The 27,961-nt window shown below is 47.2% G+C and overlaps 1 protein-coding gene across 1 annotated transcript in view; it reads left to right on the top strand.

The window, feature by feature from the left end:
• Nucleotides 1-2,647: 2,647 nt before the first annotated feature.
• HS3ST2 (heparan sulfate-glucosamine 3-sulfotransferase 2) overlaps nucleotides 2,648-27,961 on the top strand; it is a 94,437-nt gene continuing 69,123 nt past the window's right edge. Inside the window, exon 1 of the mRNA XM_060078483.1 lies at nucleotides 2,648-3,132. Within this exon, the coding sequence (XP_059934466.1) occupies nucleotides 2,648-3,132 (485 nt within the window). The remainder of the gene's footprint in view (nucleotides 3,133-27,961) is intronic.

The following is a 27,961-nucleotide window of genomic DNA, read 5'->3' as shown; positions in this document are numbered from 1 at the left end:
AGGTATACCTGGAATCTAGGGTAAAGCTGTTGGCATTCCTTCTTTTTACTTTTTCTTTTTGAATAAATGAAAGCTATGTCATGATTCAAGATTCAAGTAGACTTTTTTTTTAACGGAGGAGTGAGATGATGAGATAAGATACGATTTAATCAGGTCAAATGTGTAAGGACCTACGTGTTGGGTCCAAAAAAGCCCACTGTACAAGCACAGTATGGTGTAGATGTGCCTTAATCAGCAGCACTTGTAAGAAACACTTAGAGACATTACTTGGCTGAAGCTTGAGCTGTCAGCAGTGTGATGTAGCTACAAGAAAAAGATGATGGAGTCATGGGAGGCATTACTAGAAACAGAGTTTACGGAAAGGAGGGGAGAGTCCTGTTGAAATTTTCAGTCTGTTGAGCTTTTCAGTCTACACTGGGGAATTCCTCATTCAGTCCCAGGTGTCAGACTTCAGAACTGATGTAGACAAATTAGTTCAGATCTAGGATGGAATTATGTGAGGAATGGTCAAAGGAACTTAGGAAACTGCAAAGCACTCTAACTAAGAGCTTGAATCTTGGAGTCCGACTGCCTGGGTTTCATCCCAGCTCATCCAATTACTGAGAATGTGTTCATTAAGCCTTGATCTCACTGTCTGTAAATTAGGAATTATAATAGTACCTGTCGCTGAAGATAAATGAGGTAGTGAATGCCAAGTGATTTGCATGTTACTGGCACAAAACAAGCACTCAATAAATGTTAGGATTAAGGAAGCGACGTGATGTGAGGATAATGGTAACAATCTCATAGGTTGTGGTGAATATTAAGTGAGCTAACACATGCCCAGTGCTTGAAACAAACTTCCTAGTTGTTACCATCTGTAGGAGAGGGATTGGCCTAAGGTTTCTAGGGATGGGTCTGGTTTGGGGACAGAATATTCCCTTAGCTTGGGCTAAAGTCCACAGAGCCTGACCAGATTATTCCCTGAAGAAGGACCCTGAAAAAGGATGCTCAGTTTGGGGAGAGAGAGGGGTGCAGTGAGGGCAGTGGTCACTCAGACACTTCATGGGGGTACTCACTTGGTGAACACCTGGACAGGATGACGTGGCACTGTGGAGTGACAGCCCAGCTGCGTTCTTGGCCATGGTCATTTAGGCCTGTCTGATGAACAGTTCTGATCCGCTAGTGTGGTCACGCGGGGCAGTACTGGGGTTGGTCACGCAAGCCTGTTCTGGGCACGGTCACTGATAACTGTCCTGTGGGCAGTCACTTAGGAGCCATTCGAGGAGGAACTGCTCCTGGATAAGTCCTCCGCGCCCTCTGTTTCCTCCTCCCAGTGCCACTGCGTGCAGAAGTCCTGGACCTCAGGGACGCTGAGGGACCCTGGTCAGCTCCCCGGGGAGCAGCCCACCGCTAGGGGGCGGCGGCTGAGAGGGACCCGCCCTCGGGGAGTCCGCTCCTTTGGGGCTCGCTCTTCCGCCAGGCCCAAGGAGAGGTGGAGTGACAGTGGGTGGGGATGCACGCTTCATGGGTGTGAGAGCGAGCCGCCGGGGTGTGAGTCAGCGCGCGGGGGTCCAAGGAGCTCCACGGATAGTCACGGAATCTCACTCACGCTCGGCTCCTCCGCCCATCCCGTCTAGAGCGCGTGTCCCAGTCCTGCGCCTGCGTGCGCACACCGCACGATGTCCGATTCCGGGCTCTGGGTGTCCGTTGGGTGAAACGGGGGTGGGCGGAAGAGAGAGTGTCCCTGTGGGTGTTTCTGCGCCCAGGTTAGATTTCTCTCTCCCCTCCCCATGTGGGGTCCGGGGGTGTATCCCGCTCAGGTACGCGTGTACCTGTGTTTGTGCGTGCGTGCGTGTGTCAGTGTGGTGGGACCTGTTATCAGTGCAGGGTGCTTGCGTCTGTGCCCGGGTCTCTGTCTGGGTCTGGATGTTGGCGCAATCTCGAACTCCTGGGTGTCGGGAGGCCCTGGTGGCCGGGGTATCCAGCCTCCTGGAGGAGCAAATGCCTCGACACCTTCCCCTCACCACCCCAAGCTGGCCCGGGCTCCTTAGGGAGCTGCCTATGTGGGGGAGGGCCCGGGGTGGTGTGTCCCTGGGAGGGATAGAGAGTGGGGGCCAAGGGGCTGGCCAGGTCCCCGGGCGGGGCGCGGGCTCGGGGGACCCGCGCGGCTGACGTCAGGCGACTCCTTAAATAGAGCCGGCAGCGCGCTCGGCCCCGCATTTCTCGAGGAGCCGGAACGCGGCCGGCGGCCAGCGCCACCGTCCGGCCCGCCCGCCCGCACCGCCGCGCCGCCGCCGAGCGTTCGGGGCGCCGCGGCGCGAGGATCCGGGATGGGGCTTCGGGCGCTGGGCGCGCTTCTAACCCGGCGCACGTGAGAGCCGAGGAGCGCCGGGCGCCGCCCCGCTGCCCGGAGCCCCGGAGCCCAGGACGCGGGGATGTCGGAGGCGCCGCCGCCGCCCGTTCCCCGAGGAGACGCTGCCTCCGGGATCCCCGGGCATGGTGCGCGCCCGGGCCGGCAGCTCCCGGAGAAGACGGCGCCCCCTATTGCCGACCCCTGTGGCCCGGGCCGCGCCGCTCGAGCCCTCTAGGCGGCCGCAGGGCCCCAGCCGCTCCGCCGCCGGCGCTCCCTCGGAAACCATGACCTCCGGCGCGGGCCCATGGAGCCATGGCCTATAGGGTCCTGGGCCGTGCGGGGCCACCTCAGCCGCGGAGGGCGCGCAGGCTGCTCTTCGCCTTCACGCTCTCGCTCTCCTGCACTTACCTGTGTTACAGCCTCCTGTGCTGCTGCGACGACCTCGGCCAGAGCCGCCTCCTTGGCGCGCCTCGCTGCCTCCGCGGCGCCAGCGCGGGCGGCCAGAAACTTCTCCAGAAGTCCCGGCCCTGCGATCTCCCGGGCCCGACGCCCAGCGAGCCCAGCGCTTCCAGCGCGCCCGCCGCTGCCGCGCCCGCCCTTCGCCTCTCCGGTTCCAACCACTCCGGCTCACCAAAGCTGGGTACCAAGCGGTTGCCCCAAGCCCTCATTGTGGGCGTGAAGAAGGGGGGCACCCGGGCCGTGCTGGAGTTTATCCGCGTGCACCCGGATGTGCGGGCCTTGGGCACCGAGCCCCACTTCTTCGACAGGAACTACGGCCGCGGGCTGGACTGGTACAGGTAAGGAGGGGAGCCCCACTCAGCGCGCCCCGGCTCCAATCGGCTCCGTCCCCTGAGCCATCTCCTGCGCTTTCGCTTCCCCTTAACCCGGCTCGCTGAGTGGGCTCCGGTTGACACGTGAGGGGGTGGGGGAACTCTAGCAGAAGGATTTATCCAGAACTTCCCAGTGATTGTGCAGACGGGCCCTGGTTTCTTGAACGGCGAAGGACAGTTGGCTCTGGAATCGCCGGAAGGGAAGGGAGATCTCTGGCCTGACCTCGGGGCGAGTTGGAGGGCTGGCTCCGTGTCCAGCGTCCGGGGTAAAGCCGAGTGCCCAGGGAAGGGGCAGCCAGGACAGGTGCTGCCTGAACACAGCCCTCTCCTGAGTCTCGCCAGATCTTTCCTGGCATTTGACGGACCCAGAGAAGGGAAAGTCCGAAGAGGGCCCCCTCGCGGCAGGGCTCTGCGCTTGGGCGAGGTCCCCGGAGTGCAGGCCAAAGGAGAGGGCATCCCCTGAGGTGTGGGCATGACAAAGGTCCCTTCTGGAGTCTCATTCTGAGCTCCAGGTATTTGCTGCTGTATCTGGCCTGAGACTCCCAGTCACTCTGACCCTGAATTTGTGTTTTTGAATAGTGGAAAGGACCCTGGATGTGAGTCTTGGCTCCGTCACTTAGCTTGAGCAAATTCCTAAAATTCATTGTGCCTTGATTTTCTGGTCCATCACAAGGATCAGGAAAAGTCCCTGCCCTGTGTGCCTCTCAAGGTCTTTCTAAGCGCTCTAAAAGTGTCAGAGACACTTCGCACTGGGCGATGCTTCTAAACCAGCAACCAGGGTGGGGAATTTGGAATACTTGTAGGCACCTCAGATGAAGGCTGGCTAGGGTCATAGGGGCAACCAGTCATAGGCAGACTGTCCACTCCCCCACTGCACTGCCAGGGATGACAGTCACCCAAGCTGATGGTGTCTGGGAATAGCCTGAAGCTTCTGGAAGGTAGTAGCCTCCACTGTTCAATGCCCATTTCCCTCCCAAGCCCTGTATGGTGCTGAAGTGTAGGACTGGCCCATGTGTGGGCTGAGCAGGGCATCCCTGGGGGTGGTGTAATGTATGTGGTCCCCATAAAACCTGGGTCACAAATTTCTCACCATTTGCCTGATCCCTTGAAGACTTGCTAGAAATGTCTGCCTAGTAATGGAACTGGGGAGGGGTAACATGATAGCTGACACAGTAGCTGAGGCTATTCTTTAAAAACTTTATAGAAGTAAACCCTCTAGGGAGTAGAAAGTCATAAGCATGTTGGATAAAGGACAACTTCATTAGAAGGAGGACCCCACTGGGCTCATAATAAGGACCCTGGATTTGTAAGAATCGGGGCAACAGGGCCAACTTGTCCCCTTTGCCAGGGAGCCCTGGACTGCAGTGGTCATGGCTTATGGGACCAGAGGTGGGACATGCCCCTTCCTCAGGAAGCAGATACACAGTCCATCTCCAGTGGAGTGTAACAAGGGCACAGCTGCTCTGTGGGTGGCCCCAGCACCGTTATGTTGGCTCTATGGAATAGGGAGGGTGGCACAGAATGGCAGGTCTGGTGCTTTCCAAACTGTGACCCCCAGGCATCCCATCTGGGTGTACGAAGTATTTGAGGACAGCGTCTGAGCCAGACTGTGGGGTGGGAGAGGCAAACACATCTAACAGCAGAGCACCATGTGGGTCAGCCATGGCCATACTCTAATGCATGGCAGGGTTTCCTCGATGGAAAATCTAAAGATCATTATGAAACCCTTTGCCAAAGTGAAGTGCCTTTTAAGTGCAAAATAGCAAAATTGTGAGCATTGGCTTTAATTGAGCCCTCCACTAAACACCTATTCCCTGCACCCAGCCCCTGCACTCCCTCTTCTGTGCTCAGCCACCAAACACCATACCTCAGGCTTCCTTCTTGGAGCCTGTGTCATTCAGGGATGGCTGCTTTTTATTTTTAACCTTGGCATGTGTGATTCTAAGCCAGCTTAGCTGTGAACCTTAGAGATGGGAGCCGTGCCTTTTTTTTTTTTCTTTTTCTTTTTTTTTTATATAGCACATTTGGATTCTGCTAAAATTCTCAACTGAGTCTTGGTAGGTTTTATTTAACATCAAGCATGCTGACAGCTCCACTTCTCTCTCTACTCCCCCCACCACCACTTCCCAGGGTCTGTCTTACCGTCCCTTTCTCCCTTTATATTTCCGAAAGAACATTTAGCCTGCAGGTCTGGTACTAACAGCCCCATCCCCATCACTTCCCCAGGAAGGCTAGGAGCCTGTAGCATCAGGAGGGGCTGTGTGATTTGTGCTGATCTGGGTTGCAAATCCACAGCCCCAGAGCCCAGGGTTTCGGGTGTGGATGGTCATTTCTGCATAAGATAATACTGCCCCATTTGGATGCTGTTTCCATAATTTCCAGAACATTTCTCTGTATGTGTTTTACTCTTTATTATCACTCAATATGCATTAGTTGCAGAAGTGTTGGGGATAGATGGTTCTCTTTAAAACCCATGCTCCCACTTTATTCCTGAATTCCATGACTTAGGACGGCAGGTGGTAAGATGCTTCTCTCTCTGCCTGTTGCCCTTATCATTTCACAGATGTGAAAACTGCAACCCAAAAAGAGAGCATCTGGAATGGGACCCAAAGCAAGCTGATGAAATTTAGGCCCAAAGGTCATTGGCATGCACTGTCCCACCAAGATTTACACACACACGCTGTGTGTGTGTGTGTGTATGAGCTCATGCGTGTGTGCATTTCCAGCCAAGCACTCTAACCAGTGTTCTACACAGCTTGCCACCATAAAGCCAGTGTCCACTGGGTAGACATGGCCAAAGAGCCCTTGCACCTATTGTAGGGGACTGTGTTTTCCAAAGGTAGAGTTGCAGAGTTGCAGGCACTAGATCTCATTATGATCTGCCCGCCTTGAAGCCCCTGGGGATAACCTCCCAGGTCTGGAGGCCCCAGTCAGGTAGACAATGGAAAAATCAAAAGGAGAGACTTCTTTCTGTGAGTAAGTGGAGATAAACCAGGAGGTGACAAACGGTGCCTGAAGGCAGAATGAAACAGCCAGAGAGGCACCATTGGCCAGAGACCAGGAGACAGAATCTGCACCGTCCTTACCCCCAGCCTGAATCCTCTCTTGGAACTAGCCCAGTTCAGGCCACCCTAGGAAAGCCCATCACTGAAGCTTACCTCACCTCTGCACCTGGCTAGCTTCCCCTCTCCCAATTTGCTTCATATACAGAAGGGTCCTGGCCTTAAGTTCTGCTTTCAGCAGCTGGGTGTGCAGGGTGGGGTCGGCTAGCTGCTTGGACAGGGAGGCAGAGTGAGACCATGCTACCAAGGGACCCAGGACAGGACCTGCTGTCAGAAGGCAGGAGATAGTCGCCTATGCTGGGTAATTGGAAACAGACTGATCTTCCTGAGTCCTGGCTTCCTTGTCATAGGATGGCGCCTGTGGTAACTATCACAGAAGATTGTTTTGAAGAATGAATTAAACCCTGTATATGAAAGTGCCCTGGAAAATTCCCTGGTGTATAAAGATAAGACAGTAATGTTATCACTGTTACCACTATTACTACTACTACTTCACTAACACTCCTTTTACCACCATCAGTACTATTAGTATTAAAACTATCAGTTTCTTTCCCCACTGCTGTTACTACATGGGGCTGAGGAATTAATTAATTGCTGGAAAAGTAGTTTCATGAATGCCTGGGAAGGGTCCTGGCCTTAAGTTCTACTTTCAGTTCTGCTTTAATTGTCCTTTTTCCCCTCCCTCCCTTTCTTCTCTCCTTCCTCCTGCATTGGTAAAAAGTCATTTCTCATTTCTGGGTGTCAGTTTGCTCACCTTTAAAATGAGAATGATACCTGACAATGTATGTGAAAATGCTTCTCCCAATCTAAGATTATATTCGGGATGCATCAAAGGTTGAGTATGAGACAAAGTATTCAGGGCCTTCATCTTTCGTAAAGAGACATAAGTTGTGCATTGTCCAGTAGTTTTTAAAGTCTTAGGGGAAGCTGAATTTTGTGTAAAGTGTCCTCCATTTTGCTAGTTTTCAGCGACTGGGGTTTGGGGGTGGCAGTGTGAAGAGAAAGTGAATCTTCTCTAAATGCATTGAAATGCCAACAAGAACAAGTTAATATGTGATAATTGACTCTGTGCTCTGGTGTCAAAATTGTGATAGATGAGCCTGTTCTGTAAATTTTAGACTCCATAAGTCTGGTTATTTATTTATTCAGTGGCAGTGGTGTTCTGCGGATGGCGTAAGGCAAAGAAGACACAGCGTTTGCCCTAGAGGCAATAGTCTAAGTGAGAAAGAGAATTAAAAGCACAGAATAAGGTCTATCACCCTATCCAGCTCATTTCAATCAAGAAATCAAATTTCAAGAGCGAAGCCAAACTCTAGAAAGGAAAACTTTAAGAAGAAATAAAAACAAAGACAGAAGGCAGGAGAAGTAATGAATGTGGAAGGCTTTACCACCTTTTACAAACTGATGGACACATGGCACAGATGGACCCGTGCTTGCCGTGTGCACAGATGTGTGTGCACGCACAGCTCACACGTGGGCACCCGCACACACAATTCCAGTGTCTGTGCAGACACGTCTTCATAAGGAGTTTTCCTGCTTCTGTCCAGGAGGATGTCACACACGCTGATTAAATGGATCCGCTGAGTCCATAAATCCTCTGTCCGCCTTGTAGGTCTCTGTCAGCCTCGCAGCAGCTGGAGATATAATAGTTAGTTTCAGCACATGTACAGTTCTTGTCAGGCACCGAGGAACATTCAGGATGGGCAAGAAGGACTGTCATCTCTCAAGGAGGCTTTTTGAAGAACTGGCTTTGCTTCCCCCTAGAGCTGGGTGGGACAGTGTAAGAGCTTGGAGTGAAGACTGGGCTTTCCCCATGGCCTTTGGTATGTGGCTATTTAGGGGGGAAACACCCAGACCAGCCCCAGTGCTATTCAACCGGCACACATTGTTACATTTGTTTTGGATGTTAAAATATTACATAGATTCTAAGAAGCACATTTTCTTTTTCACCTTTTAACATCTCTGAAATTAGGATGTGTCTAATGATTGATGGGGTCTTAAGTCCTTGAGATACGATGCTTCCATATTGGATGGAAACTCTCTCCCCCAGAGATGCCCTCTGCTCTGGAAACTCACTGGACCTTACAAAGGGCCAGCAACTAGGTGGCAAATGCCTTGCCCAGCAGGGAGCCCCTAAGACCCTGTCTGTCTCTGCAGCCAGCAGGGGTCTCTCCTGATTGGTGAAGGAGCTGTACCCATTTTAGATTTTTGATTGTTACCCATGCCATTTTCTATCCTGAAATGAGGGGAAGTGTGGGTTGACAGCCACTGGGAGACAACAAGATGCTCTGGTGGTCATGTTCTTCACGGGCTGCTGTTCTGCCCAGATATTTGGAGTCATATCCCAAGAGTCCCTAACAGGCTCAGAAAATGCTTGATGCCCAACAGGTGCTTTTATCTGCAGTGCTTGCTTCTGTTGCATGCATCTGGCGTGCAGGACTGTAGAATAGTTTTCTTCTCGTTGGTTAGACCTCCACGCATCATTCCTGAATGATTGAGAGACCGAGTGGGCGGGGCGGGGGCGGAAGCACACAGCTCCGGATTCCGATCTCCTGAAATCAGTGCCCTTGGAGGGCAAGCCCTCTCTGTGAGCGAGGGCTCGGCCGCGGGTGTGGGGCAAGCTCGCTGGCTGTGAGTCAGGCTGGAGGGCGTCTGCAAGGTCACACAGTCTACCTAAACCTGTGGGACTCTCTCTCCCCTCCAGAACTAACCCCAGGGTGGGTTAATCCATTTATTTGTCAAACGCCTACCATCTGCCGGAATCAGTGCCAAGCTGCTGTAGACCGGCTCTGCTGCCACTTTGTTCTCCTAGTGGGCTGCACGGATGGGCTGGAGGGTTTTGTAGTCCATGGGCAGCTGGATGAGGTGGGTGAAAGCACAGTGATGGAAATAACTTAGCATTTCAGAGGTAATTGCTGCCTGTGAAGCTCCACAGCTGGGCTGTTGGTCCGATGCTGCACTCACGGGGCTTCCTCAGAGGATAACGGCATAGAGAGAGAGGGGCAAGGGGTTACTACTGAGCTTGTGCTTCCAAGGAACTTGGGCCAGATGGACTGGTTGGGTTACTTGGGGCTTGAGCATCACATGATTTCCCGGACACAAGTCCACTAGGAGTGGCTTCCCAAGCTGTGAAGTCAGCGGCGTTAATCGTGGTTCCATTTCAGTGCTCGTGGCCACTGGCTCCCACGAGTAAGAAACCCAGGGTGTCTGCTCTGGGTGGAGGCCGAAGGACCTCTCACTGCTGTTCTCTGAGAGGCAACATCTCGCCCACATCTTCGGAGGGTAGCATTTTCCAGGCTTCAGTCATTTTTGCACCGCCTCATATTTGCCAAAACCTGGCATGACCTCTACTATTATTTTCTTAATAATTTGTATGTTTACGTTTACATTTTTAAATTATAATTTTTATAAAGAACTGGGTTGATTTTTCTTCAGTGTGTACATTTTAGAATAGATAACGTGTTCCCATAGTGCAGACTTCAAAAGTGACAAAGGATATTCAATGAAAACCATTCTGCTCCTTCCCACTCTGTCTCTCCACCACGCAGTTCCTCTTCCCAGAAGCAGTCACGGGATCCGTTTTTGTGTATCCTTCTAGAGATGTGCTGTGCATTTGTAAACCTAACAGCCATTATGCAAATGTAGTCAAAATACATATTTTTAGAAAACAACTTTATTTGAAAACCATCTTAAATGGAAAACCAGCATCACTTGCCATAATTAGAGAGTAATTATAAAAATAAGTAGTTTGAAAACAAACAGTGCTGTTGAATTTTTGCTACTGAAAGTGGCTAGAATGTTCCAAGCCTGTAGCCTGCTCTATCTTTGTTTAAAAGAGGACGTCAGGGGATACTAAGAAGAGCAGTTAAAGAAATACTAATATCGGACTTCCCTGGTGGCGCAGTGGTTGAGCCTCCACCTGCCGATGCAGGGGACACGGGTTCGTGCCCCGGTCCGGGAAGATCCCACATGCCGTGGAACGGCTGGGCCCATGAGCCATGGCCGCTGAGCCTGTGCGTCCGGAACCTGTGCTCCGCAACGGGAGAGGCCACAACAGTGAGAGGCCCGCGTACCGCAAAAAAAAAGAAATACTAATATCAATGTGAAACATTTCTCCTTAATGTAATCAGAGGAATGAAAGTGAAGTGGAAAAGATAATAAATTTTCTCACCAATAGGTCTAATGCAGTATCTAAAATTACTGAGATGAGCTATGCGCCAACATCATAGGAAACACTACTAGTCTGCAGAAAATCCAGTGTAGGTAAATCCAGTGATGTGTCTAGCATTCAGATTCCTTTGATGTGTTAATGATTGGAAGAGACAAGCCAAAGGAAAACTCAAAACAAATATGAGCATTCAGAAAAGTATTGCTGCTTGCAATATTTACAAAGTAGTCTAGCCCTCAGAAGAACAGGATTCCCTGAATAAAGGGTATAGCAGGTATTTAAAAGAAAAAAAAAACCCCACAAGTTTACTGTTGGTTTCATCACTGCTTTTGCTGGTGGAAAATCAGCGGTCTCCCCCATGAATATGGTATCTCCGTAGGTCGTTACATACCTGCAGGCATCAGTGTTACAAAAGTCAAAAGTAAAGTTGTTTCCACTAGGGACTTGGCAACTTATGTGAAAGGGGCTCAAAGCTTTTTTCTGTTTTTTGTTTTTTACATTTTGAGGCTCATGTGAGAGAGGATGTCTTTTTGAAATCTCAGGATGCAAAGTCCTTTTTTTTCCCCTCTGCGATGCATGATGTGAGGCTTAAACATAACGGCAGGGCAGGGTGTCACTCTTGCTTTCTCAGACAGTTTGATCTCACTGTATAAAGAGGGGAAGACAATGTCATGTCTTTGTAAATATTTTTAGCTGCGTAACAGGAGCTCCGATGGGGAAAATTGTCCTTGGGACTTACCATATGTTGTCAACAGAACCCATTTAGAGGGTGTCTGTGATAGCAGGGCTCCCCAAGCTTGCCTTCAGGTGGGTAAGTAGTCATCGACCCTGATGAGGCGGTGGCTTCCTGCTCACTCAGGGCCCCCGGGTCTTGGTGCTCACTGCGGGTAATGGAATCCCAGACCCACCCTAGGCCTGGTGGAAAAAAGAGCTGGCATTGAAGCAGTTCCTCAGGGAGCACCGGAAAGAGGGAAGGAGGGCAGCCCTGAGTTCATGGATGAGATGAACTCAAAATAGAGATCGGAAGACAGTTTCAGCACAGTGATTAAAAGCTTGGGCTCTTGAATCAGAATGAACGAGTTGGAATCTTGGTTCTACCACGGAGTGTCGGTCCACCAACAAGTGCCCCAGTTCTATCTGCACATGGGGACCTGCCCTCTTGCCTACATGTAGGACTGAATGAGTGATATCATGTAAAAGTGCTCAGAAAATTTCTAGCATGTGGAAGGTGTCCAACGAGTGTTGGCTGTCATTATCGGTGGTTGATTTTCTCGTCATTCCTTTATTGAGCTAAGTGCTAAGAACCTGAAGGTGAATAAGACACAGGTCCTGCTCCTGGGTTCCTCCCAGTTTGATGGGTTATGAAATGTTCATGGGAAGTTTTTACGCAAGTCAGAGCTGATGACAGGAACCATAACAGAGGTGCAAGCAGAGCTATTGTAGCATGGGGGGGAGACAAAATCCGATTGGGGGAATTTTGGAAGGCTTTCTGGAGGAGATAGTATGTTATTTGGGTCTCAATGGGCAGATGGGATTTTTGCAGGAGGCGGGTGAGAGGGGTGGCCCTATAGGGATGCTGTTTCTAAATACATTCATTGCACAATTTCACTTCTGATTACAGTCAAATCAGAAAATAAAGTTTTTTCGAATCACTTTAGTTCTGCATGCATTTATTGACTACCTACTGTATGCCAGGCACTGTGTTAAGTCCTAGAAAAATTAAGATACAAGAGAACCCTCCTTTAAAGAATTGAAGGCGCAGACAAGTCCAATAACAAGATATGCTGAGAGAGAAAGTGCTCCTGGCATATGGGGTCACAGGAGGGGCCCCCACTCAGGGTGGGTCAGAGAGACTTTCCGGGGAGCTGATGCCTAAGCTTTAGGACGTTTGCAGTGGCTGTTTCCTCCGCCTGAATCACTCTTCCCCCAGAGCATCCCTAGATCTGGCTGCTTCTCATCGTGCAGGTTCCAGCTCACATGTCACCTTGAAGACGCCTTCCTTAGCTACCCAGTCTAAGCTGACTCACCTTCCTCATTACCCTCTATCTCTTGTCTCCACCTTGGTTTATTTACTTTTTACTTCTTATTGCAATTTGAAATGATCTTGTTCATTTTTCTTTTTACTCACCGTCTCCCCCACCAGACTGAAAACTCCGGGACAGCAGGGATCTTGTCTGTCTTGTGCATGGTTGCGTCCCCTGAGCTCAGAGTGGTGCCTGGCACACAGTAGGTGCTCAATATATAGTTGTTGAGTGACTATGCTTAGGTGTACAGGATGACTAGGAATTGGTGAGTCTGTTCCAAGGCTACAGACTGGCCCCAGCCTTTCATTAGGCTTTTCACACGTGGGTCTCGGGAGGCTGGGCGAGAGAGTGCAGGGTGCGGTGCTGGTGACTCAGCCGCCCCTTCAACAGATATTTAGCGAGCGTCTGCTCCATGCCAGGTACTGTTATAGTCCCCGGGGAGAGAGCAGTAAAAAAAAAAAAAAAAGCAGACAGGGCTTCCCTGGTGGCTCAGTGGTTGAGAGTCCGCCTGCCGATGCAGGAGACACGGGTTCATGCCCCGGTCCAGGAGGATCCCGCATGCCGCGGAGCGGCTGGGCCCGTGAGCCGTGGCTGCTGAGCCTGCGCGTCCGGAGCCTGTGCTCCGCAACGGGAGAGGCCACAACAGTGAGAGGCCTGCGTACCGCAAAAAAAAAAAAAAAAAAAAAAAAAAAGCAGACAAAAATCCCTGCTCCTGCGGTGCTTACTTTCTATGGGGTGGGAAGGAGATGGTCAATAAAGAAGTAAATAAATTATATCGATGTCCGATGGTGACAGGTGCTGTGGGAAAGCGTAGGGAAGGTGGATGGAGAGAGCTCGGTGGGCAGGGAGCGGGGCACTGCGATTCTAGACGGGGTGTTTACGGGAAGGCCTTACAGAGCAGGTGATGTTGGAGTAAAGACCTGAAGGAGGTGAAGGAGCAAAGCATGTGTGATCTGAGCGAAGAGCACTCTAGGCAGAGGGAAAAGAAATGCAGAGGCTCTGAGGACAGCAGGGACTCTGGTGTGACTGAGGGAAATCTAGGGGCAAAATGGCTGGAGTGGCCACAGCAAGGAGGTGAGTTATGGGAAGTCAATTCAGAGAGGTGGCCAGGCCCCCACTGAGATCCATGCAGGGCATTGCAAGAATTTTTTTTTATGATTTGTTTATTACTTTTTTAAAAAGTCTATGCTGTGTCATGCACCAGTGAAAACTGAGAGATCCAAAATGTTCCCCTCTCACTTTTAGAGTTGAAGAAACTGGTCTTCTCAGAGACTCAAAGATTTGACCAAAGCCACCTGGCTGGGGAGCATCAGAACTGGGACTTTTGTTTGTTACAAACAAAATTAAGACCCATAGTATAGATACATAAAGCACAATTTTCAATCCTGCATTCTCTGCCTAATAGTCCATCATTAAGATGTTCCCACACCATTAAATATTTCCAAACCTTGATTTCAGTGTCTGGGTCACATATCATGTGGTCCCGTGGAGGGCTTACCCATTCCCCTCTTCTTGGACATTTAGTTGCTGATCCCCAATTTTTTTTTTCTATGTAAATAACTCTTCATTGCCTAGATCTCTAATTCTTTCTTTAGCGTAGAGTCCTGGAAGTGAAATTACTAGGTCACAGTGAAGAACTTTTTTAAAGGCTCGAGATGCATACTGCCAAAATGGTCTCCAAAACACTGCAAGAATTTTGGCTTCTACTCTGAGCGAGTGGGGAGATATATTAGATGGTTTGGAGCTAAGCAGTTATATGATCTGACTTATATTTTAAAAGGATCTCTTGGGCTGCTTGACAGAATCAGGGAAACTGATTAGGAGGCTTTTGCAGTGGTAACGTTGGAGGTGTGAGAGGTGGGCAGGTGCTGGGTACCTTCTGAAGGTACAGTAGCAGGTCTTGCTGATGGATTCATAGGGACCAGGTACGAGAGGGGAGTCAGGGAAGATGCTGGTGTGATGATGACATCTCTTAAGGGCTTGCTGTCTTTCAGACCCTTCCAAGTGACAGCAGGCTGGGGTCTGAACCTAACATACTTCCCAATACAGCCCCTGGCTTGACGGGCCAAGCATCTACCTGTAGGTATCCTTGAACTAGCCAAAGAAAGGGACGTCATGTTCTACTGTAGCTTGGAGGCTGCAGGGTCCCCCCCAAATTGGTGAGAGATGGAAGAGTCCCTCTTGCTGGAGGTCTTTGAGGCCCTTTTTATAAATGCAGTGTTCTTAGGTAACCTCTTGAGATTTTTGAAGATTGAATTAGCTTTGCTCCAACCCAGAAAAGGCACGTGTCACTCAGTGTGTGTATCACCCAGCTTCTCATTCTTGTTCCAGCCTCATAAACATGCCTGGCAAGGGAGCTGCCTTGATGGCATGCTAGATTTAGGGGGCTTACGTGTGGTTTCTTTCAAACAGAATTGAACACCATAATGCCTTCCCCCAAGATAATCAGGATCTGAATCTCCCCACCTTCGCCAGAGCTACTGGAGCATGAGGAAATGTTCTCTGCCTTGGCAGCCTCTTTGCAGTGCATTTCTGCTTTGATGGTTTTAATGAAGGTATGAAATCATCCAACAGCTTTCATTTTGCTCAAGTGAGATGGCTTAAAGTGGAGGTAGCATTTCCCAGGATCAATCCCCATTTTTAGAAGTGGCTGGTTAAACTCTCTGCAGTTTATGGCCACTTCTGGCTGAAACAGTGTGGGATCTGAATTATTAATTCTGTGAGAAATGAGTTAAGTCACTGCAAAGCTCTGTGGTGACAAAATCCCTACTACTTTAAGGCCTCTTTCTCATATTTTCTCTAGCACGAACATCTCCGTTAACCAGAAATTCTTGGGCAACTTGGCCAAATCTGTCTGGCTGTCATTCTGTCAGGAGGGAAAGAATTTGACTTAATTCAATTGTTCTTCCCTACCGAGGATGACAAGGAGGAAATAGGCACAGAGACTCAGAGAGGCACTTATTTCAAAGCTATTTTTTATAGGTACTCAAACTTGGACATGATTCACATGTCAACTGTGCAAGCAAGGTCATCTCTAAAACATGAACCTCTGAGCACCTCTACCCAGTCCAGGTGGCTGGTGCCCAGGGACGTGTGTAGAAGGATGGAGAGCTCTGAGCTGCTCTGATTATGGCACCGGGAGCTGGGGGTGGTGACCCAGCTGCAGAGAGCTCCTATCCCCTGGAGAAGCAGTTTGGAGCAGTGATGGCATCGCAGACTCAACATCCTATAGGGACTCTGTGGGCATGTATGTGAAGAAATGAAGTGGGCTGTGGGCCATTAAGGAGTGGGGGGACACTTGTCCCAGTAGTCAGTCCCTAACAGACTTTTTGCCATCCTATATTGCCAGATCTTCTAGGTTTTTTTTTTTTTTTAGAAAAAGCTTGAAATATGGCATTTTTTAAAAATGTGAACTCTCGATTTATAATTGTGTTTTACTGATTCACACCTTTTATAGAACCCTTGTGGACCAAACAGAACATGTTTGTGGGCTGGATGCTACCCATAAACTGTCCTCTCATCACCCTGAGAGGGTGGGCCTTAGATGCAGGCTCTACGGCTTTCTAATCCTGCCTCTGCCACATGATAGTTGTGGGGTTAGCTGCTACCTTCTTAAGCTTTGGTTTCTCCTCTATAAGATGAGGGTTCCCCTTCCTGGATTGTGCCTGGAGGAGATATGACCATCACTAAGCTGATGGGAATGCCTGGAAGACAAAAGGCATAATATGGATCTTTGTCAAGGTGAGGAAAGCTGGGGCCTTATCTGTTGGGCCAATGGGGAGGAGAAGAATCTGGAACCAAGATGACCCGAGGTTGGAGAAACCCATTTGGTTGTAGAACTGACCCCCAGGGAGGGAGCCAGCAATCCCCACTGCTTCTTATTGTCATTCTTGTACATGCTCACAGAGTCCCTGAGGATGTTGAGTTTGTGATGCCACCACTGCTCCAAACTGCTTCTCCACGGGATAGAGATTCTCTGCAGCTTGGTCACTGTCCCCAGCTCATGGTGCCATATTCAGAACAGCTCAGAGCTCTCCATTCTTCTACACATTTCCTTTGGCTTGTGTGGAGATACTCAGAGATTCATGTTTTAGAGATGACCTAGCTTGCACAGGAGGTGAGAGCCTCTCTGATTGGGTGGTTTGGTGTAGATAGAAGTCCAACCTGGAGAGTGAGGTCTTGGTTGCAAGGAGAGGCTAAGGGATGGGCAGGGGTGGACCATAAAGATCATCCTGGAAAGACTTCTCTCCAGCCTAGTTGGCACCTGCAGAACGACAGGAGAACAATGGGACGGTGGTGCAGAGGAGACTGGAGGGAGACGGGTATGATGGAGAAGAGAAGACAGCCACCCCTCAGGAGGATGAACTGTGTCATTTCTGACGCAATTCCCTTTAAAGCCAAGCAGAGCTTTGATATGGAGAGAGCTCCATTGGGTTGGTTGAATGATGAGTATTGAGAGTCTGTGTGTGTGAACCATTGGTGGAAGAGCTAGGCAATCATCCAGGTTTGTCTTGCCTCTGGGGTAATCTGTCAACAAGCTTCTCCGATCATACAGTCAGCAAAGTTCTGTCTAAAATCTGACACATTGTTTCCCAATCTTCAGTCGTTTGGGTGCCATCTACAAATACTTTTATAACCTTTACATGGTGTTAAAGCCCACTCATAATTTTTGCTTTAACCTATTTACTTAAACATGAAACTTTATATCACTATCTTAAATGAGAATCATCACTTGCCAGAAACAGAAAGTGGTCATAGAAACCAATGCAGTAAAAACCAAACAATGCAATTAGACTCCAGCCAGATACTGTTGCCTGTGCCACATTCTGCCTGAGGCAGCCTCTTTTTTCTGTTAAAGAGAGAGATCAAAATCTGTTAGGGAGGTGTTAACATCATAGCACCTAAGACTTTCTCCATGATGTAATCAGAAGATTTGAATAGAATGAAAAAGGAAAGATGATTATTTTGTAATGATGTGATTAGGTGTCATTTAAAGGCATGACTATGTGCCACCCAAATATTTTTTTAACCAGTAGTGGTACATATCTCACACTTTGGGAAATGCTGACCTACCCACCTGGATCCTTCTTGCTTTGATGTCACTGTATTAACTTATCATACTTGGTTGTCATGGTCTATCAACAGCTTGGGAGGGACTGGCTGACATTACAAAGTCTGGGTGGTTTAAAAAGCTGTGATTTCAATTTAAATTGCAAATTGATGGGGCATCATGGGAAAAGCAAATACAGACGTGAAGAACTGAAGAAAAAGATCCAGCTATGTAGTATTTTTAGATCTTTTTCTCTGGACCGATTTTGAATAATTTTTTTCTGGACTCTGGGTTTGATAAGACCAATTACCTGAGGGCTACCCAATTGACAATTCCAACCTAAATGGCCTATGTAAAATCTTTATTTACTGTTCCTTAAAAAAAGCAAACAAACAAACAAAAAAACTGTGACTTGGATGAAGCTCTAAGGCATTATGCCGAGTGAAAGAAAGGTTACGTACTGTATGGTTCCATTTACATGACGCTCTCAAACAGGCAAAACTAAAATGATGGAGAAGAAATCAGTGTTTGCCAGGGTTTAAGGCAGGGGGAGGGTGTGAATATAAAGAGGCAGACAAGGGAATTTGCGGCGGGTGCGCGGTGGGGAATGAAACCCTTCTGTGTCCTGAGTGTGGTGGTGAATCTATACCTGTGTTAAAATTCATAGTGCTTAACACTAATAAAAGTCTATTTTCCTGTGTAATACTTTTAAAGATAAAATTTAAAAGTAAAGCTTTATTTAAAAAATATCCATGATTGTAGAACTCAGCTACTGAAAGGCCATCCTATATCCCTAATTCTTTTTTTTTGCGTTACACGGGCCTCTCACTGCTGCGGCCTCTCCCGTTGCGGAGCACAGGCTCTGGACGCGCAGGCTCAGCGGCCATGGCTCAAGGGCCCAGCCGCTCCGCGGCACGTGGGATCCTCCCGGACTGGGGCACGAACCGGCGACCCCCGCATCAGCAGGCGGAGCCTCAACCACTGCGCCACCAGGGAAGCCCCCGAAAGTTTACATTTTTATATGTGTTCTGATTATTGACATATTTGGACTTTTTTCTATCATTTATTTTGTTCATTTTCATTGTTTCTTTTTTCCTCTTCCCCTGACTCTGCTATTTGAATTGTTGGAGCTTTCTTTATTCCTCCTTTTCTTCCCGCTACTGGGCTGGAAGTTACACAAGCTAATTCTGTGCTTAGTAGTTACCTTTATATATGACCAAACAAAGCCTTAACAAAGAATAACTTAGAATGCCGTGACTCCCAACCTTCTCTGCCCCAATTGGCCATGTTATGGTTGCCTAGTATTTTATTCCACTTTCTTTTGTGGTTTTTATGTTTGTCAAAGTCATATGTCTGCCTCGTCTAAACAGTTAAATGATATCATGAGGCTCATCGCAAAAACAGCAGCCTACTGCCCGTCTCCCCATTTTCTGATGTCCACTTCGTGGAGGCACCCAATGTTGATTCCTTTGGTTCCCTCTCTGTCTGTCCCTCCATGTTACTAAATAACATGTTTCTATTGCTGTGTCTTATACATCACAAAAAGATAACCTTGGGAGTTAAAACTGCACCTCTCGGGCTTCCCTGGTGGCGCAGTGGTTGAGAGTCCGCCTGCCGATGCAGGGGACATGGGTTCGTGCCCTGGTCAGGGAAGATCCCACATGCCGCAGAGCGGCTAGGCCCATGAGCCATGGCCGCTGAGCCTGTGCGTCCGGAGCCTGTACTCCGCAACGGGAGAGGCCACAACAGTGAGAGGCCTGCGTACCGCAAAAAACAAATAAACAAAACTGCACCTCTTAATTACTCAGGTAAGTGAAGAATTTCAAGACTGTAATTGTGCAATATGTGGAAAATAATGATCATGTGTACAATACTTGCTGAAACTAGTCAGATGTAGTCAAAGCTGTACTCCACAGCAGCCCAGCTTCTTTATTAAATGAAGAAGATGAATTGACTAAGGACTCCACCCCAAAAGTTGGAAGAATGATAAAACAAATGTAAGGAAACAAGGAAGAAATCATTGGGAAAGATAAAAACAGGAAATGAATCTAGGAAAACAGTAACATTGGTTTAAACAAAAAACCCAAGAACTGATTCTCTGAAAAAAACCAATAAAATAGACAAACATCTGTGGTATTTAATCAAGAACAAAAAGGAGCACAAATAGGCAAAGTTAGGAGGAATGAGAAACAGAGTAGAGCCAGAAGGTTTAAAAATATCTGCGAAGGGCTCAAGCATCTTTATAATGCTGAAAAAGAACTAGATAAAATCGAATTCGTATTTAATCCTCATAAAACACTTAGTGCATCTTAAAGATACTTTTTCTCATGATTTTAAAAATAATTTTTAGCATGACATCCTGAACTCACGTGAGTATCATTTCCCCCAAACTCTATCTGCTGATGAATCACAGAAGTGCTAGGTAAAGCATAGATAATTGATAAAAGAGTTCAAGTGTAACAGCTAAAAACAAAAAGCTTACCTGCGAACTGTAGAAAGAGACATCGCCAGGGGCCACGGAGGGTGAGAACAGAATGGTAAGTGGCAGCTGCTGTTGCTGAGGGCTTTATTTCTAAGTAATTATTATTAAATCATCTCATATAATGTATCTCAGTTCAAATATTACATTTGATATTGTCCGTAAGCTTCATTACTGTATTCACAGCATACGTCTGTGTTTACTGGTGCCAGTATTCACCTTCCTTCCTCCATTAATTTATACCTTTCTTTAGTTGTTTGTTTTTATTTATCTCTCAACCAGTTGGAGAACTTTTATCAATAACTTTTTTTTTTTTTTTTTTTTTTTTTTTTTTTTTTTTTTTGCTGTACGCGGGCCTCTCACTGCTGTGGCCTCTCCCGTTGCGGAGCACAGGCTCCGGACACACAGGCCCCGCGGCCATGGCTCGCGGGCCCAGCCGCTCCGCGGCATGTGGGATCCTCCGGGATCGGGGCACGAACCCGCGTCCCCTGCATCGGCAGGCGGACTCTCAACCACTGCGCCACCAGGGAGGCCCTAAAACTAAAAAACTATATGTTTATGTAAGCAAAAAAAAAATGAGTGGATTTTAAGGAGAAATAGAAAGTAAACAGTAGTGCAAGAATGTGGCCAGGATTGTGTGGGTTGTACCTGAATGACTGAATTTGGAGAAAGTGGGCTTAAAGCTCCTTTGTCTCACTCTAGAATCTCTTTGAGCAAAAATCCATCATGCCTTTGGGACTCAGGATGCAACATTCCATGGCCTGGGATTCTGAATGATCCATGTTAGATTCCTTTGGAAGGTGTTCCCAGCAGACCCACCAAGCACCACCCTTCAGATTCAATATCCTCTGCAACGTTGGATCAAAGAGGCTTTTTTGACAGTTGGTGGAGGCTCCTATCTCTTACAGCAGCTGCAGAATGAGTCCTTAAAAAGCATAAATAACAAATTGCCTCTTTGGTTGCTTTGACATCTTTGTTTAGTTCAATCCAGGTGTGTTGTAGCTGAATAGTTTGGGCCAGAGTCCTTGCTGGGGAGAAAATTGTTATGAAAAGCTATCGATTAGGTGTCCACGGCTGCTGAAAGCCAGCAGTGGAGGCTCCTGGAGCTGTATTTATGAAAGGGCTGGGGTCATTGAGAAGTGCAAGAATGGGATTGAGAGAGGAGACAATTTGTTGAAAGGACAACGGCGTATGCAGGATGCAGGCAGGCGACCACTGCAAATCCAGTTCTTCCTCGTTCCAGGTGGCAGGGTGGGTGGTACAGGGTCTGCTAGGGCAGCGGTCCCCTACCTTTTTGGCACCAGGGACCAGTTTCGTGGAAGACAATTTTTCCACGGATTAGGGGGCTGGGGATGGTTCAGGTGGTAATGCGAGCGATGCGGAGCGGCGGGGAGTGCCAGAGGAAGCTCCGCTCGCCTGCCTGCCACTCACCTCCTGCTGTGTGGCACGGTTCCTAACAGGCTGCGGACTAGTGCTGGTCCGCAGACCGGGGGGTTGGGGACCCCTGTGCTAGGGTGTGTGCCCTACTGCCATTTGCAGCCTTGGAAAGAGTCCGGGGGATGCTTTTTCTTCCTATAAGATCCTGCCTTGGTCTCATTACCCCAGGACTCAGGTATAGCAATGCTGATCTACTGTTTTTACCACAGGGTCCCAGTGCTGCCCAGCCCCGCCCCATGGTACCCTTCACTGCCCAACCATGAACGCCCAGCCCACGCTTCCTTGCGCAATGCCAGCTGGCACTCTCACCCCATCTGTGAACTGCACTAAACTGTGATGATCACAGTGCATCCCTACATTGCCCTTAGCAACCCTGTGTAACACACTCCCTCACTACACTGAATGTCCTCAAACATCTGTGCATTACTGCAAAATGAAGCCCAACCTTGTCCCTGGCCATCTCCTCTGTGCCTGGAACGGTGCCTGGCACCTAATAACATTGATACCTGTTTGTTGAATGAATCAACGAGGGTTTGTAGCACCTGAGCAGGGCAGGACTCAGCCTCACTCACAGGCGCCCACTGAAACCACATTGCACTGCTGACTCACAGGAGAATGAAAAGCTTCTCAGGAAATCTGGAAGGAGCTCTTGAAAAGAACAAAATTGTAAGTAACGAAGGAGGAGAGGTACAATGTTCCTTTCTGCCTATAGCTTTAGAATAGTTGTAATTGTGAATGGCCTGTCAATCACATTTGATAAGTTAAATCATACTTTAAAGCAGTATTTCTCAATGCTGTTTTCTTCTTGGCACAAAAGCTTTTGCATGGGTAACTTCTACAAGTTATGTGAAATTTTCTTTCCAGGGTAGAAGCCACTCCACTCTCTTTTTTCCAACTCAAGGTAGCATATTATATGCTTTTTTTTTTTTTAGATGACACACAGTTTTGTCCCCTTTCACCCGAAGATTCCAATATGCCCCATACCTATCCCTCCTGCTAGTTAGAATTAATGTCTTAGGCGCTTCTAACTTCATTTTGCTCATAAATGTCTCCAAGAACATGATGAAAACTATATTCCCATTCCCCTCAAATTTATAAATATGTACCTGCAACATTTTGCAGAATTTATCTTATTGCAATGGAAACTGGCTGCCTTCAAGTCCATGCACTATGAATGTGATGCTTGCAAAAAGCATCCTTTTACCTCAGCTTTTTAATGTAAAATAAATGGTCATTTTCTAGAAAAAAAAAAAGCTCAAAGTTGTGCAGAATAAGACAAAAAGTAGCCTTTAACTTTACTCCAAAGGAAGTTTCAATGACGCTGCCACCAGCGTTTAGCTGGTACAAGAAGCTGAGATTGTGGTGCAGTGCGCATGTCATCTCTGACATCAAATCAATTATGACTTTTGGTTTTCATGGTGATGGGCACCTGACTTACAAAGATAAGTAGAAGCAAGTGAAATCAGAGATTCAGTGGGTTGCTTTGCCCAGTGAGAGTGGCCTGGTGTCAAGGAGCACAACATTTCCCCAAGACTCCTTAAGTTGCATTCACACCACATCATTTCCTTTGTACTCATGTCGGGGAGGTCACCTCTCGCTCAGTCTGCATATTCTTTGCTTGGCAAAGAAACTTTATTCTTTCAGAGATGTTGCCTGCTTTTGCAATTACCCAAAGGAGCTCACAAAATAGGAATTCTTTGATGGTGTCAGAGTGCATATAAAAGGTGAAAACGAGCTTCTGGCCGCCCTGGGAGGGAGCAGCGATTTTGTCCACCTGCAAGTCCAGAGAGAATGGTGCAGTTATCATTCCCCTCATGACCTGCCTCATGCTATTAGGAGAGACATCAGTGGTTCTGGAGTGGGTGACAATGTCCTACCGAGGCACGTCTTACATTTCTTCCACTGCCCCACACCGTAAGCCGCACTAGCTCCTCTCCTTCAACTACTTTGGACGTTAACTGTAATAGATGTTTTCAGGGGCTATTCTTATAATTTTAACTTCATAGTCTACAACCTGTCAATATTTTACCTTCTTCCCCCAAAATACAAGAACCTCAGCATACAAATCCCTATCACCAGATAGATTTCTGTAGATCTATCCAGAGGTTTCCTAATTCCTTTGGTCACCATTGCATCTTTCATCCACTTCCTCCTTCTACATTCACTTGCTATCTACTCAAGTATACCCTTCACTAGTTTTTACTAAATTCTGTCAATACCTTTTTTTTCTGAAAATGTCTCTATTTGCCTTCACTCTTTTTTTTTTTTTTTTTTTTTTTTTGGTACACGGGCCTCTCACCGTGTGGCCTCTCCTACTGCGGAGCACAGGCTCCGGACGGGCAGGTTCAGCGGCCATGGCTCATGGGCCCAGCCACTCCGCGGCATGTGGGATCTTCCCGGACCGGGGCACGAACCCGTATCCCCTGCATCAGCAGGCAGACTCTCAACCACCGCACCACCAGGGAAGCCCCTGCCTTCACTCTTGATTAATAGTTAACTCAGTGCAGAATTCTAGGTTGGCAGTTATTCTCCCTCAGATCCTGCAAGATATAATTCCAGCATCTTCTGAACTTTCGTATCATTGTTGATAAATCTGCTCTGAATCAAGTTGTGATTCCTTTATAGGCAAATATGTCTTTTATCTCTGGTTGCTTTTCACTATCTCTTTGATGTTCTGTAATTTCACTACAATGTATCTAAAGTATGGATTTGTTTTATTTTGATCCGAACATACTTTGTTTCCTAAATCTGAAGATTAATGCTTTCTATCAATTCTGGGAAATTCTCAGCCATCATCTCTGAGTATTTTCTTTCCCATTGCGTATTCTCCCTTCTTCCTCCTAGGTCCTCCTGTTAGACACATGTTGTACCTTCTAATGCATTTCTCTCATCTCTTAATATTCTCCCCTCTTTGCCTTCTTTAATCTCTCAGTGTCAAACTATAGAAAATTTCCTTTGTGTTTTTTCATTTGTTGGAGAGTATTTGTTTTTAACAAGAGAAGGGCTCACTTTGGAAAGGTTAGAACTTTTACCAAAACTAAGATTTGCCTGGTTTTTCCCCCATAATGGGCTATTCTTTCATTCATGTTTCTGTTTTTTTTTAATCTCTTTAATTATGTTAAACATATTTATTTCATAGTTTCTTTTAAATGGCTTTATTATCTCAAGTTCTTGGGAACACCCATTCCCTTTTTGTCATATCATCTTACTCTCCATTATGATGGGTTATTTCCTGGAGTGTTTTTTAATTTTTAAGTTTCAAGCTCATCTCAGTGGGAATTGTTTCTGCCATGTGAATACTATGTGTCCTGGGTTGGAAGTGTTTCTACTGAGTGGCTTTGCATTTGCTTCTGCTTCACTGGGACAGACTTTTGTGTTAATTTCTTGCTTTGGAACTCCTGCACCATGCTCAACACAAGCTCAAGGTTTCAGTTTTTCAAGACTTAGTTTTTCCTCCCAGAACCCTGAATAAAGACAAAGTTCCTTACAGTTCCCCTGGGCCAGTGGGACAAATTTCTCTAGTCTTCCTTCCCAAAGATGACAACCCTTGCAAGTTTCACAGCTCTATACAGGGGTCTTGTTTCCAGGTAACCACCTCCCATGAGCCTAGGGTCACACCTTCAGTCCTTCTGAGGGCATAACAACTCCATCGACTAAGGCCTATATATGGTCTGTTATCTCTATGGGCCACTGTGGCATCATTCTAAGTATCAAAGTTCTCTTCATGTCTGCCATTCAGGGATTTCCCTTTCTTTTTTGTGGACTCAACTATGTATTTTTACTGTAATATTTTATCTAGAATTTCTATTGATAGGAGAGTCCATGTTAACTCAGGCTACTTTGCTACAGGACCATATGATGTCTCTTTAATTATGGCTGTATTTGCTTAGCAATACTATCAGCAACTTAGTAGGATGTTGAAGATAAGGCTTTTTTTTTTTTTTTTTTTTTTTGCGGTATGCGGGCCTCTCACTGCTGTGGCCTCCCCCGCTGCGGAGCACAGGCTCCGGACGCGCAGGCTCAGCGGCCATGGCTCACGGGCCCAGCCGCTCCGCGGCATATGGGATCCTCCCAGACCGGGGCACGAACCCGTATCCCCTGCATCGGCAGGCGGACTCTCAACCACTTGCGCCACCAGGGAGGCCCGAAGATAAGGCTTTTTGATAAAGCAAATTCAACTTTTGGTAAAGTTCCAGTCTTTTTTTTTTTTTTTTTTGATGTGGACCATTTTTAAAGTCTGTAATGAATTTGTTACAATATTGCTTCTGTTTTGGGTTTTGGGTTTTTGGCCCCGAGGCATGTGGGATCTTAGCTCTCTGACTAGGGATCAAACCTGCACCCCCTGAACCAGGAGGTGAAGTCTTAACCACTGGACCGCCAGGGAAGCCCCCTCCAGTCTTCTCAAATTGAGTTTTCTTCTCTTTAACAAAAGATTTTTATTGTCTGATTTCATTTCAGGGTAGTCAGGTGTAAACTGGTCCTTCAGCTTGGTTGCTGCATTGAGCCAAGAGGTCCAGCCAGCCCTTGTTAATGTATTACCGGCGTTGGACAGTGATGTTCCCAATCTCATTGCAAACCTTTTGTCTTTCCATCTTTAATGCCTCCCATGTTATATGCTTGGTCTTACTTTGTACCCTCATGTAATCTTAGTAAGATCCTGGACCAAGTCACCTACTTGTTCCGTATCACCCACAGTGCCAAGCACGTAGTAGGCAGTTTAAAAAAAACCTGTATGCTTATATGAACTCATTTGTAATTGGAGATATTAAAATTAAAACAATTTGAGATATCATTTCACACCTATTAAACTAGCAAAAATTAGAAAAATGCTGTGTGTCAGAGTAGATAAGAGGGTATGAGAACTCTCGGGCACTGCTGATGGGAAGGCAGACTGGTGTAATTCTGTACAGCGATCTGACATGACTGTCAAATTAAACATATCAGAAGCTCCAGAGTTCCACTCCTGGGCAGATAGCCCAAAGACATCCTCACAAATTTCCGTAAAAAGACGTGTAAAGGGAAAGATACTGCAGTGTAGTTATAGAGGTGGGGAGCTGGACAGTCTCCATCCCCAGGAAAGGTGGTAGACAGGGGTGGGGATGCACAGGTGGAGTCTCCTGCAGCCCTCAGCATCAGCAGATAGATGAACACGAAGCAACACAAATAGACCTTAAAAGTAGAGCGCCGAGTGAACAATGCAGGAAAAGGAATGAGATATTCAGCGTTTATGTAAATTTTTTTAAACCTACATGCCAAACAATATACATTTTACAAGAACATACTCAAGCAAAAAGATATCCAATAAATATATGAGGATGGATTGCCTGTGGAAGAGGGGAATTAAGAGAAAAGTGTGTACATTAATTAATAAATACATAAGAAAGGGGCTGTCACAGACCAATGATGATGACAAGCCACAGAGCAAGGAGTATGATTAACTCTCAACACATGGTGTTCAGAAGAATAAATAAAAAAGAAACATTTGTTCAGTTGGGAGTCTCATTTTCCCCTTGAATTCTTGCCTGATCAGGCCAGCCTTGTGTGTTTTCTAGAATCCTGTAATTATTATTTTAATATGTGTCCTTTCCTTCCAACTCAGTGATAAGCTCTTTAATTGCAGGAGTTATGTCTTATTTGTTGTTATATGGCTGCCGCAAGATGTAGTTGAACGAGGATGGATTTGCGGGTCAGGTGAGCCTCTTCCATTGACTGTGTGACCTTGGGCAAGGTCATGTTATCTTTCTGGGCCTCAGTTTCCTCATTTGGAAAACAGGGGCGCCAAGAACTTTGAGGATTTTTACCAAGACTAAATGAGGAAATATGAACCAGTACAGTTCCCAGTACAGCACCTGTAGTAGATATTCAGCAAATCCTAGCATCCTCTCCTTGATTATATTTTCTATAGTCTCCAACATATCCTAGGTGTTCCAGCAAGATTTTTTGAACAGAAATGGACTGATGTTCACATAGACTGCAGCAGAAGATGGTGGCTTTAGGTGTAGCTAAAACAGAGCGTCTGCACAGCACTGTTTTAAAGCATCCAGATTGCTTCTGAGTGTGGTAGTGAAATATTCTCCTTTGAGCACCTTTAGAAAAGAAGTCTCTGCTTTTACACATGCCTCTGCCATCCCACTTCCCAGCCCTGTTTCAGGCTTGAGGACTCTGTGACTTCTCATTCACCTTCCTCCCCGCGGGTCTTGGGGAGAAGGACTTTTGTGTGTTCAAGCTGATTTCTCTCTCCCTTTTGTTCTCTGCTGTCTGCTAGAGAGACCATAACTTAACGCGAGGCTGGATGATTATCCCCACGCCTGCCACAGAGTCGAGAAACCCTGACACTCTACCGTGGACTGTGATGATTTTCTGAGGCCTTTAGATTGATTGCATTCATCTTAGCAGCAGGTTATACATGCTATAAAATTATCCAGCTGCTTTCTAAAATCTTGTATTCAACCTGAAAGTCTTTAAAAGCATTCACATTTTGAACATTTTAAATCCAGCAGGTTTTGGACAATGCAGCTGACTCACTGTGATTTGTGTGGGTTTTTCTTACCCCTCTATGCCTTGTTTTTCTCATCT

The sequence above is a fragment of the Mesoplodon densirostris genome, chromosome 16, assembly GCF_025265405.1.
Source record: "Mesoplodon densirostris isolate mMesDen1 chromosome 16, mMesDen1 primary haplotype, whole genome shotgun sequence".
In the NCBI taxonomy this organism is placed as follows: Eukaryota; Metazoa; Chordata; class Mammalia; order Artiodactyla; family Ziphiidae; genus Mesoplodon; species Mesoplodon densirostris.
Note: the sequence above shows the minus strand (reverse complement) of the source record. Positions and strands in the feature narration are given on the sequence as shown.